A 12,962-nucleotide genomic window follows, 5' to 3' on the forward strand; every position below is an offset into this window, starting at 1 on the left:
ATCTTTTTCTGTTTTAGCATTTTATCTTCCGATATTCGAGAAAGTTAAAGCAATATGGCCAAAAAATCACAAGAGGTTGTAAAAGGAAACTAAAAGAATTCAAGTTTTCCATGGGAAGGTTCTTTATATTCTTCCACAGTGTCTGTTTTTTCCAAGGAGGGCCATCTAGATAAAGTTTTTCTTGAAGTGGGGGAAACATCGCATTGGGATTCCACCACCCCTACCGAGGACGATAGAATATGCAGTGAGTATAGCGGTTGTTGTATCATCCCGAATTCAATTAGCTTATTTAGTTAAATTTTGTTGTTTTATTTAATTGTTTAAATTATTGAGTATCCTTTTAATAATTTAATTGGTGATAATATGTGTTATGTGGTGTTTGGGGATTATTAAAATTTTAATTAGTTTATTAAGTTAAAATAATATAATATTAATTAAATAAATTAGAAAATAAGAGGAATAATGATATTGAGGCAAAAGTAGAGTTATTAGAAAAATAAGGGAAAATGGTAAAAATAAAGGTAAGTTGAGGGGTAGTAGTGTGAAAGTGAGTTAATTTTATTTTTAGGTTAAAATAAATAGTAAAGAAAGAGGGGAGCCAATTTCACTGATACATAAAAGTTGCAAAAGTGGGAAAAATAGGCAAAGTGATAAGAGAAGAAAAAGGGTTTGAGCGAGAAAAAAATCACCATAGCTAGAGCTTGAGGACTGCTGAAAATTCAGGTAAGAGAAAACTACTTGAATATAGGTGTATTGCATGAGGGATATAGAGGGATCCTCATCTTCCTCTAGGTTTTCTCACTATTATTGTGTTATATGAGTTTTGACAATGATTATATGATCATCCATGTTAATTTCCATGATTAATGTTTGAATCTGTGCTCTGTCATATGCTGAATAATATATATAATATGTTGATATGAATTCTAAATTTGGTTGTTGCCATTGATGTGTTTTAGGTTATGAGTATAAACTTGAATTTGAGATTAATTAATGAAATTGAATGATAATCGATGAGTATGTGAAGATTTGATTCTTGATAATATGTATCAATTGATTTCTATGCGATTTAGGGTGTTGGGGTCAAAATGGGAACTTTGAATGAGCTCCCATGGAAAAAACACAGAAATTGCACTATGCAACATTATGACGGGCGTCATGAGCGTGACCGAATTCCCATCATGCTTCTGGGATAGTTGACGATCGTCAACAAGGGTGATAGGGAGACCATCATGGTCTCCAGGCGGGATTTCCATGTCGGTCATCACATGGGTGATGAGTGATGAAGGCATTGAGTATCAGGTTCGATGACAACCGTTAACCAGATGAAGATATTATCGTCATGGAATCCAAAGGTCATTTTCGAGCGTGCAGTCCAGTTTTTGATGTTGTTTTCTTATGTGGTTAATGTTTGACTGTTGTTTTCGGGTAATTAGTGTACGTAATTAATTAAGGTGACTTATTATGGTGAAGTAATAATTGGATTAATTTGCATACATTTATATGATGAAATGTGATTATGTTTATGTGATGTGATGTGAATACATGGGTGATGAGTGATGAAGGCATTGAGTATCAGGTTCGATGACGGTCGTTAACCAGATGAAGATATTGTCGTCATGGCATCCAAAGGTCATTTTCGAGCGTGCGGTCCAGTTTTTGATGTTGTTTTCTTGTGTGGTTAATGTTTGACTATTATTTTTGGGTAATTAGTGTACGTAATTAATTAAGGTGAATTATTATGGTGAAATAATAATTGGATTAATTTGCATAATTATATATGATGAAATGTGATTATGTCTATGAGTTGTTGTGTTGTGAATACATTTATGTGATGTGAATGTAATTGTATGTGTTATGTCTAGGTGTGTAGTTCAGAAGTGGGGACAATTGTCAAGTTCTATATCCATTGTTGATTATGGTTAGAAGTGGAACCATAACTTTTATTATTGCATTAATTGTATCTATGGATCATATTTTGTCGGTGTGTTGAAAGAGGTGAGTCATGGGTTCAGAAGTGGGGATCTATGATTGTCTGGGGTTCAAAAGTGGAGACCCAGTTCGAATGAGGAACCATTGTTGAATGGACAAGATCAGTAACAAACCTATAATGTACAAATTGGTACCACATGCATATAGTCAAGTCGTGAGTCACATTACATACATAAAGGCTATGTGAATTGGATTGTTGTGCTAATGTGTAACTGAATGTGTGTTGCTGATTACTTGATTTAATCTACCCTTGCATTCTTTTATACAATTAATATTTTTGAGCGTATTCTCACCCCTTTCTTGTTTGTTTTATGTTGCTATGTACATTATTGTACAGTTACTCGGGAGGAGTAAGTGTTGTTGTGAGTGGAAGATAGACTTAGAGCTTTCTTAGTTTATTTTATCGTTTTATCGCTATTTAGTTGGTTTATATGCTATGATATGTAACATCGGGAATTAGGTGTGTTATTTGTTTTGAGTTAATTTTGGATTATGATACTTTAATTAAGTATTCCAACTTGATAAGATAATTGAAGTTATGTTATTTATTTGAGCTACGAGTTTTGAATATATTTGTAAAATATGCATGTTGTGGTTGAGTAGCATCCTAAAATGTGAATTTTATCCTTTTAATTATGAGTCGGGGTTTATGGTGTTACATTAGTGGGATCAGAGCAGGTCGGTCTATCCTTCTAGGTTTTATGACATTATATATTCCCTAGTACACGACATGTGTATAAACAATGTCGATGAAATGTTTCTTCTAATGGTTGTTTACTGGTGTGCAAATAAGTGGTTGGAAGAAATGATCTCGCAATTGGTGATGCTTTGGAGGTTATGGCTCATGTGATGGGTCAGGCCAATCAGGCGCTGTAGAATCAGAATGGGATGTCGGGCGAGTTTAGAGGGTTGGGAAAGTTCCAGAGGAACAATCTCCCATTATTTAAGGGGTGGTACGATCCAGAAGGTGCTCAGGTTTGGTTGCAAGATATTGATAAGATCTTTAGGGTGATGGCTTGTTCAGACGCGTAGAAGGCCTCATTTGGTACTTATATGTTGGATGAAGAAGCGGAGTATTGGTGGGACAATGCTCGTCAAAGGTGTTAGAACAAGATTTTGATTCTGCAATGTATCTCTAAGTTTTGATAATAACAAATAATGAAACAATTTAGTACCCTAACAATTTTCTTAAGTTTGCAGGATTCTAAATTGAAATAACTCTAATAAGTCACCTTCTATTTCTTAAGAAACTAATACTTTACATATGAAGTAGTCCGGAAGTGCTAGCCCATCACAAAGAGAAATCACACCTGACTCTGAACATAATGCATCTAAGGAGCAATTACCTGAAGAATATGACTCTGATGATCTGATTCTGAAGACTCTGGAAAGAGACATCTGAAGACTCTAACTCTGAAGACTCTGATCATGCTCGCCTCACTCTGACACATGCTCAGAAACATACCATCAGATGTCACCTGGTCAGAAACTTAAGCTGGAAGTATTCAAATTATAGTACAATCCTTTTAAGGTAAACATTTGATTATGCTTTGAGTCTGCTATGGCAAGGACAAGAAATTTACTACATTTGTCTCCCATAGTTGGCACAAAATCTTTATTGATTTCCCTCAACGGTATCATCTCAAGTTCTATATAAGGGCCTCTCAACAACTTTGATACAACAACATTATCATACAACTTTTTCACCACTCTTACGAAGAACAACTCATGTTGCATACTCTAATTATTTTTTCACCACTGTTGTTGTAAGAAAAAAATTCCATATAAGAGTTGTTGTTTAATATTGTGTGGTTACCTTTCATTGTTCTTAAATTGTTCTATATTGCTTATCTAGAAGCATCTAATGAAATACTATATAATTCTTTTAATTGTTTGTGATTCCTCAAGTGACTTGTTTAGGTTTGTAGACTTGAGAGGGCTAAGAGGTTGTGGAACCCTTAGACGAACTTTGTAATCTGTTGAGATTAATGGATTAAGTCCTTGTTGAAGGCGAAATCACCTTGGCCAGGTGGACTGGAGTAACTTTGATTTTCAAGCGAACCAGGATATTGTGTTGTTATTATTTATTCTTTGCGTGTGTTGTTTCGAAAATCTTTTAATTCATGTGAAAAAAATTCAAAACCTCTCTTTCTTATTTTTCTCTACCTTCAAGAGGCTTAAAGCTGCAGGTACTGAGATCACTTGCGAGAATTTGAAGACTGAGTTCATTTAGAAGTACATTCCTATTTATGTTCATAGTAAGAAGGAGACCGAGTTCCTCGAGCTGAAGCAAGGAAACATGATTGTTGTTGATTATGCTGTGAAGTTTGAGGAGTTGTCTATGTTATTCATGCATTACAATGGGGTAGGAGCTGAAGGTTCCAACTGTATCAAGTTTGAAAGTGGATTTCATCCAGAGATCATGAAATTCATCAGGTACTAGGAGATATGTCGGTTTTTCTGTGCTGGTTAATAAGTGTAGGATCTACAATAAGGATAGTTGTGCTAGATCTGCTCACTTAAGAGTGTTAGTGAGAAGGGGAGTAGGAATCAAAACCATGGAAGAACTTATAGAGCTCCAACTGATAAAGGGAAGTGTAAGACTTCTGGTGAGAAAGACAAATGAGGGAGGCACTCCTACTTCTGTCAAATGTTTTAGCTGTGGAGGAATGGGTCATTGTGCTAGTGAATGCAAGAGTTATGGTAAAAAATGTTTCAAGTGTGGGAAGATAGGGCAGCGTATTGCGGATTATAAGATTAATTTACTGACTTGTTTCAACTATGGAGAAGCATGTCACATTAGTACTCATTTTCAGAAATCAAAGAAATCTCAATCCAGAGGGAAAGTTTTTGCTTTGAGTGGAACAGAGACTACTAGATATGATAACTTGATTCGAGGTATGTACTTTATTAATGGTCTTTCTCTTATTGCTATGATTGACATGGGTGTGACATGTTATTTCATATCTCTTATTTTACCTAAAAGGTTGAATCTTGAAATATCTTCGATGGTTAGGAGTATGGTCATTGACACCCCAACTAATGGTTTGATGACTACTTCATGGTTTTTTTTTAATTTCCCTTTGACTATCTACGGTAAGGACTTTGGTATTGAATTAGTCTGCTTATGGTTAAGTCAACTTGAGGTTATCTTGGGAATGAACTGGTCGGAGTTCAACCATGTTTATATTAACTATTTAGACAAGTCTGTGATGTTTCCAGAGTTCAAAGTAGGTGGATATATGATGTTTATGTCTGCTAAGAAAGTGGATAAGGCCTTGAAGTATGATGCTTGTGTGTTTATGATGTTCTCTTCTTTGAAGGATGAAAACAAAGTTGTGGTTGGTGATTTATCAATTGTGTCTGATTTTTCAGAGGTCTTTCCAGATGATATTAGTGGTTTACCTCCGAAACGCGAGGTTGAGTTCGCCATAGACTTAGTACCTGGTACTAGCCTTGTGCCGATGACACCTTATAGAATTTCAGCTTTAGAGCAACGTGATTCGAAGAAGCATTTAGAGGATCTGCTTCAAAAGAAGTTTGTCTGACCTAGTGTTTTATTGTGGGGAGCGCTAGTGTTATTGGTTAAGAAGAAGGATGGTAGCATGAGGTTGTGTGTGGATCATAGCTAGTTGAGTAAGGTTACTACCAAGAATAAGTATCATATTCCAAAAGTTAATGACCTGATGGATATGTTAGTTGGTTCTTTTATGTTCAATAAGATTGATTTGTGATCGAGTTATCATCATATTTGTATGAAGCCAGAAGATATTCCGAAGACTGTGTTAATAACTCGATATGGTCACTACGAGTATTCAGTTATGTCGTTCGGTGTGTCTAATGTATCAGGTGTGTTTATGGACTATATGAATAGGATCTTCCATCCTTACTTCAATCAGTTTGTGGTTTTTTTCATCAATGATATCTTAGTGTATTCCAAGATAGATGAAGATCATGCAGAACATCTGAGGGTTGTGCTATAGTCCTTGCAAGAGAATAGGTTATATGCCAAGTTGTCCAAGTGTTAATTTTGGTTGTGTGAGGTGAGTTTTATTGGTCATCTAATTTCTAGTGGTGGTACATTAGTTGATCTATAGAATGTTGACGTTGTGCTACAATGGGAGACTCTGAAGTTTGTTAGTGAGATCACCTTTTTTGGGGGTTTGGTTGGTTACAACAAAAGGTTTATTGAAGGCTTTTCAAAGTTAGCTTTGCCTTTGAATCGATTGACTCGGAAAGGTTAAACTTATGTATGGGATGTCCGGTGTAAAGAAATTTGTCAAGAACTCAAGAGGAAATTGACGTCAACATTAGTTTTGATTTTTCCGAGTCTAAGTGAATCATTTGTGATTTATTGTGATGCTTCAAAGATAAGTTTAGGAGACGTGCTTATGCAGAATCTCCAGGTTGTAGCTTATGCTTCGAGGCAACAATCATGAGAGAAATCATCTTACCCATTATTTAAAGTTGGTAGTTATGGTGCTTGTGCTTAAAGTGTGGAAACATTATCTGTTTGGATCTAGATTTGAAGTGTTCAATGATCATAAGAGTTTGGGGTATTTATCTGATCAGAAAGAGATAAATATGAGGCAGAGGAGATGGCTTGAATTTCTGAAGGATTATGATTTTGGTTTAAGTTACCATCCCGATAAAGCTAATGTGGTAGCAGATGCGCTAAGCAAAAATTCCTTGCATGTGTCAGCACTGATGGTTAGAGAATTTGATTTGATCGAACAATTTTGAGATCTTAGTTTAGTGTGTGAGATGACTCCTAACAGTGTGAAATTGGGTATGTTAAAGCTGACTAATGGTATTCTTGAAGACATCATAGAAGGTTAGAAATTTTACTTGGGATTGATTAACCAGTTGGTGTTGATCAATCAGAGAAAATAGGTAGATTTCAGAATTGATGAGAATGGTTTCATGAGATTCCATGATAAATTTTGTATGCAAGGTGCGCTAGAGCTTAAGAAGAGTATTCTTGAGGAAGATCATATGAGTGGTTTGACAATTCATCCCGGGGCTACTAAGATGTATCAGGATCTTAAGATGTTTCGGTGGCTAGGTATGAAGAAGGATGTTGCCGAGTTTTTTTATTCTTGTTTGACTTGTCAGATATTGAAGATTGAGCATCAGAAGCCATCAGGATTAATGCAACCATTGGGTATTCCTGAGTGGAAGTGGGACAACATTTCTATGGATTTTGTGACAAATTTTCCTAAGACTTCTAAAGGAAGTGATGTGATTTAGGTTGTGGTGGATATGCTAGCTAAATTGGCCCATTTAATTCCGATAAAAATCAATCATCCTTTGCAAAAGGTAGTTGAGGTTTATATCAAGAAGATTGTCAGTTTGCATGGTATTCCTTCAAGAATTATTTCAGATAGAGATTTGAGGTTTACTTTGAGATTTTGGGAGAGTTGTAACACCATGAATTCAATTAACTTATTTAGTTAAATTTTATTTCTATTTTAATTAGTTAAATGATTTAATATGTTTTTAGTTATTTAATTTGTGATAATATGTGTTATATGGTGTTTGGAGATTATTATAATTATAATTTGTTTATTTAATTAAAATAGTAAAATATTAATTAAATAAATAAGAAAATAAGAGGAATAGTGATATTGGGGCAAAAGTAGAATTATCAGAAAAATAAGAGAAAGTGGTGAAAGTAAAGGTAATTTGAGGGATAGCAGTGTGAAAGTGAGTTGATTTTAGTTTTAGGTTAAAATAAATAGTAAATGGAGATGAAAGTCAATTTCACTAATACGTAAAAGTTGCAAAAGTGGGAAAAGAAGACAAAGCGAAAAGAGAAGAAAAAAGGGCTTGAGGGAGAAGAAAATCACCATAGATAGAGCTTGATAATTGCTGGAAATTCAGGTATGGGGCGAACTACTAAAATATTGGTGTATTGCATGAAGGGTGGAAATGGATCCTCACCATCCTCTAGGTTTTCTCACTATTGTTATGTTATATGAGTTTTGGTGATGATTGTGTGATCATCCATGTTAATTTCCATGCTTTGTGTGTGAACTCGTGCTTTGTCATATGTTGAGTAAGATGTAAATATGTTGGTATGAATTATGAATTTGGTTGTTGCCATTGATGTTCTTTGGTGTTATGAGTATAAATTTGAATTTGAGATTAATTAATGAAATTGAATGATAATCGACGAGTATATGATGATTTGATTCATGTATAATATGTATCATCTAATTTCTATGCAATTTGGGGTGTTATGGGTCAAAACTGGAGCTTCGAATAAGCTCCCATGGGAAAAACACAGAAACTGCATTTTGCAATAATGTGACGGACTGCCCGTCACGCTTCTGGGATAACTGACGGTTGTCAGCAGGGTGACGAGGATACTGTCACGGTCTCTAGGCGGGATTTCCATGTCGATCCTCACAGGGGTGACGAGTGATGTAGGAAATGAGTAACGGGTTAGGTGACATTCGTCACCCATATGATGACCTGGTTGCCATGGCTGCTAGAGGTTGTTTTCGAGTGTGCAGTCTAGTTTTTTATGTTTCTTTCTTGTATGGTTAACGTTTGAATGTTGTTTTGGGGATGAATTGTGATTATGTTTATGAGTCGTTGCGTTGTGAATAAAATTATGTGTTGTGAATGTAATTGTTTGTGTTATGTTGAGGTGTGTAGTTCAGAAGTGGGGACTACTGTTGAGTGCTATATTGCATTGTTCATTATGGTTAGAAGTGGAACCATAATTGTTGTTATTGCATTATTGTATTCCATGTATCATATTGTGTCAGTGTGTTGAAAGAGGCGAGTCATGGGTTCAGAAGTGGAGACTTATGATCGTCCGAGATTCAAAAGTGGGGACTCGGGGTTCAGAAGTGGGGATCCAATTCGAATTTGGAACCATTATTGAGTGGAAGAGATCAATAACAAACCTTTGATGTCCAAATTGGTACCACATGCATAGAGTCAAGTCATGAGTCACATTGCATACATAAAGGCTATGTAAATTGGATTGTTGTGAGAATGTGTAACTGAATGTGTGTTGTTGATTGGGTGATATAATCTATCATTGCATTCTTTTACACCATTATTATGTTTGAGCGTATTCTCAACCCTTTCTTGTTTGTTTTGTGTTGCTATGTACATTATTATACAAATACTCAAGAGGAGTAAGTGTTGTAAGTTGGAAGATGGACTTATAACTTTCTTCGTTTATTTTATCATTTTATCGCTATTTAGTTGGTTTACATGCTCTGATCTGTAACTTCGTGAACTGAGTGTGTTATTTGTGAGTTAAACTTTGGATTATCATGTGAGTTATTTGTGAGTTAATTAAGTATTCCAATTTGATGAGATAATTGGAGTTATGTTATTTGTTTCCGCTGCGAGTTTTGAAGATATTTGTAAAATATGCATGTTGTGTTTGAGTAGCATCCTAAAATGTGAATTTGATTATGAATCGGGGTTTAGAGTGTTATAATTGCACCATCCCTCTTTACGAATATCTCTTCTCAATCATGAGTGTTCGCTTACCCTTTACTAATTTTAACCTTGGTGTTTTTAATCATTTGATGGAGGCTCCTTTACAACTGCACTCATTGAGTTTGGGGTATGTAAAAGCTTATCAATACTTGTGTGACTATCTAAATGGGAGACCTTTCATTATTTTCTCATCTTTTCCGCTGCCACCACGGTACCTCGACTCGACCAAGAGAACATGAGTTAGTTTATTTGGTGCTGACGATATGGGTCTTTGAAGACTTTCCTAAATTATCGCCTTGTGCTAATTGATTCTTCCTGGTTACTCCCATTCATCCCTTGGTTGACGCAACCATTTGCAGAGTCGAGCTAGGAGTTAAGGTGTGATTGCAAGCCAATGTTTCCTCATTGCTGGTCGGGGAGACATTTCCTCACAGAGAATGGTACATATGTTTATAAAGAGGGAGATTTTTCGATGAGGATTCGTATCAGAATAAAAAACTTGTGGGCTTTGTTAATAGTTTTGGTTATCTTATAAAAGGAGTCCCCTCAACTGAATCTGATAGAAAACATTTGAAACGTCTGATTGACGTTCCATTGCTGATAGGGAATCACTCTCACAAGGATCTTCGAATTTCCTTCGGTAAGTTTGAAACTTCCTTAATTCTTCTAATTGACTTGCTCTCTTTTGGTGTTTGTCTGGAGTGCATGATGTATATTTTTGGTCCCTTCGAGATTGGCACGCAAAAGAACTGGTTCTCCATGAAAGCTATAATATTTAAGATTCAAATGCATGGGTGAGGCTACAACGTTCAACGCTGTTGTGAAGGGCCTACCCAAAATGTAGTTGTAGAGGCTCCTGCATGGGATTGACCACAATCAGAGTATTGATCGACTGTAAGTATCTTTCCTCTCTAAGTGATACAATTAGCTCCACATATCCCCATGGGCGAGTGGTCATCCAGTTAAATGGTTGCAGATCTAAGTCGTCACTGGCAAATATAGGATGTGTCACAAACTTCCTACGTCTATCAAAATCCAAGAGACGTCGAACTATCCTATGGTGGCCATGATTACCAGGAGAAACAACTCATTAGAAATGCCTTTAACTTTTTCAGAGTCCCGAAACCCTAGAATAGGTCGATCAAGATCTTAGATGATGAACTACCTTCACTTTTGTAGACGACCATCATATTGGAAATTTTCCTTTTAACCATCCATTTGGAAATGAGATTTGTCGGGGTACGTCGCCGGTAATGGCAGTTGTATGTGGCTGTTTCCCTTGCTGGTTTCTCTTTTTTCATTGTCGGAACCGGCTTCATAAACCTTTGTATGAGACTTAGTTTTTGGAGACTCTTCTCAGTCTCGCTTTCTGCCCTTGGCATACTCAGACAATAGTACATTCTTAATCAGGGTTTTAATTGCATCCTTAAGTTGGATGCAAACGTCTGTGTTATGTTCGTCTCATTTGTGTAAGTGGAAGCACTTTGATTTATTCGTTTAGGAAAAATTTCGGATAGGGAAAGCAGGTCAGATTCCTTCTTTCTATAACTCGGTTTTAGCACACTCTCGGTAAATCTTATATCGGGAAATATTGAAAGGTGTGTACTTATCGTGTTGGTATAAGCCCTGTAGGCCAATGGTTTTATTAGAACTTGATACATACATCGAATTATTTAATAACAATTAAAATGCTTTTCTTTATTATGTTTGTTTTTCCAAAAGAATAAAGGCCCTAGAATAACTCATTAGTTTAATGAAACATTAAGTGTTACTTAATCATGAGATCCCATTAAACATAAGGACATTATTCTTAAAGTATTTGTAGTCGAGCTTTATTGTGAAGTGATATAACATTAAAGCATTGAGACTATTATCTGGATAGACTGATGATCAAATCTCATGGTCATGGATAAAGATTTATCAAGTCTCCGCATAGGTATGAATATTATGAGTAATATTTATACTGGATTGATTCGCTATAAGAATACTACATAGAAAGTTATGCAAAGTCTCATACGTTATTCCTATAGTGATAATGGTGTATATCACCCTTCAACCTGAAACCACTATGAAACCTAAATATGAAGTCGAGTAATTTATTGCTAATCAAACATTATCCATAAATGGATGACCATAAAGACAGTTGACGGGTACCCCACAAATCATATTGAGGGACATGAGTGACCTAGATGAAATTTGCCCATCCTATGTAATATGATAAATGTATAAGGCTCTAATATTGATCTGGACAAGAATGCCATGGTATATGCCTTGTGTTTAATATAGACATGAGGGAAAAAGGGAAATTGTACATACAAGCATTATCACAGAATTTTTTTGTTAGATCACATGACAATTTCATGACTTGGGTAGTAGTGGTGTGTTGCTAGATATCATTAACTGTTTATCATATTAAATGTGCAATTTAATATAATTGCCAACGTCATAAGAACCTACAAGGTCACACATATAAGGATTGATTGATGAGAGATAAAATAAATAAGTAAAATAAGGAGCATAGTAAGGTATAATGTACTTAAGATGATTAAGGAACACTTAAGTGAATGGTAGAACACGTTAAGGTATGGTGAACTTGAGTGAAATATGAAATAAAATAAGGTAATGTGCACTTAAATGAAATACAATACACCATAAGGTGCAATGCATTTAAATGGTACTTTTAGCTTGCAGCCCACACAAGTGGTTCTATAAATAGAATCTTTGTACATAAACTTTCACACTTGATGAAATTTTGTTTGTTTAACCCTGTCGTAATTTCTCTCTTTCTCTCTCAATCAAATCATCATTCATAGCAACTAGCATTGGGATTGAAGACACTTTGTTCGTATGGACTGGGTAGAGGCACTTTCTTTATTCAACGCTTGTGATCGTTCTTTTGATTTTGCAAAAAAGGTGTTAATCACCAAAAGAGATAATAATTCTATTACTGATCATGTATCATTCATAAGGATCAAATAAAGGGAAATTTTTGTTTTCTACTGCTCATTGTATCACGATTTCCATTCATGTTGTGCCGATTGTACATCCCTTTGTTAGTGTCTTTTCTTTGCCGATAGGATTCCTTCCCAGATGGGCGGTTGGAACTTGTGTTGGTGGCTGAGTCTAGGTTGTCGAAGTGAGTGTCAAACTTCTCCTCCAATGTTATGTACGACAGATCCAGGTTCAATATCTCCTGAGTCGTTCATACCTTTTTCTTTCCTAGATTGGTACATAAATAATGGTCATGGATGAGGCCATTTTCAAAGATCCAACACTAGAGGGCTTCCTCGGTTCCCTCTACTTATACTGCAACCTAAGTGAATTGGTCGATGTACGATCTTAGGCTGTCCTTCGCTCCTTGCATGATGTTGCTCAAGGTCGCTATAGTAACTTGTTGCATCTTCTGGGTAGTAGAGTAAGTGGTAAGCCGAATGCAAAAGTCCATCTTGATTCAATGCAGTCGTCGGAGAGACCATTAGACCATAGTCTAGCTGGTCCAACCG

The 12,962-nt window shown here is 35.8% G+C and overlaps 1 protein-coding gene across 1 annotated transcript; it reads left to right on the top strand.

Annotated features, from left to right (window-relative positions):
• The first annotated feature begins 4,291 nt into the window (after window positions 1–4,291).
• On the top strand, window positions 4,292–5,540 carry LOC127095414 (uncharacterized). The gene is made up of 2 exons (XM_051034108.1): window positions 4,292–4,428; window positions 4,475–5,540. Exons 1-2 carry the CDS (start codon window positions 4,292–4,294, stop codon window positions 5,538–5,540), a joined length of 1,203 nt encoding a protein of 400 aa, XP_050890065.1.
• The last annotated feature ends 7,422 nt before the right edge of the window (window positions 5,541–12,962 follow it).

The sequence above is a fragment of the Lathyrus oleraceus genome, chromosome 6, assembly GCF_024323335.1.
Source record: "Lathyrus oleraceus cultivar Zhongwan6 chromosome 6, CAAS_Psat_ZW6_1.0, whole genome shotgun sequence".
Classification (NCBI taxonomy): domain Eukaryota; kingdom Viridiplantae; phylum Streptophyta; class Magnoliopsida; order Fabales; family Fabaceae; genus Lathyrus; species Lathyrus oleraceus.

Coding starts and splice junctions, on each gene's coding strand:
- LOC127095414 (XM_051034108.1), top strand. CDS start 4,292: ATGATTGTTGTTGATTATGCTGTGAAGTTTGAGGAGTTGTCTATGTTA. Junction 4,429..4,474: donor GAGATCATGAAATTCATCAG/GTACTAGGAGAT, acceptor TAATAAGTGTAG/GATCTACAATAAGGATAGTT.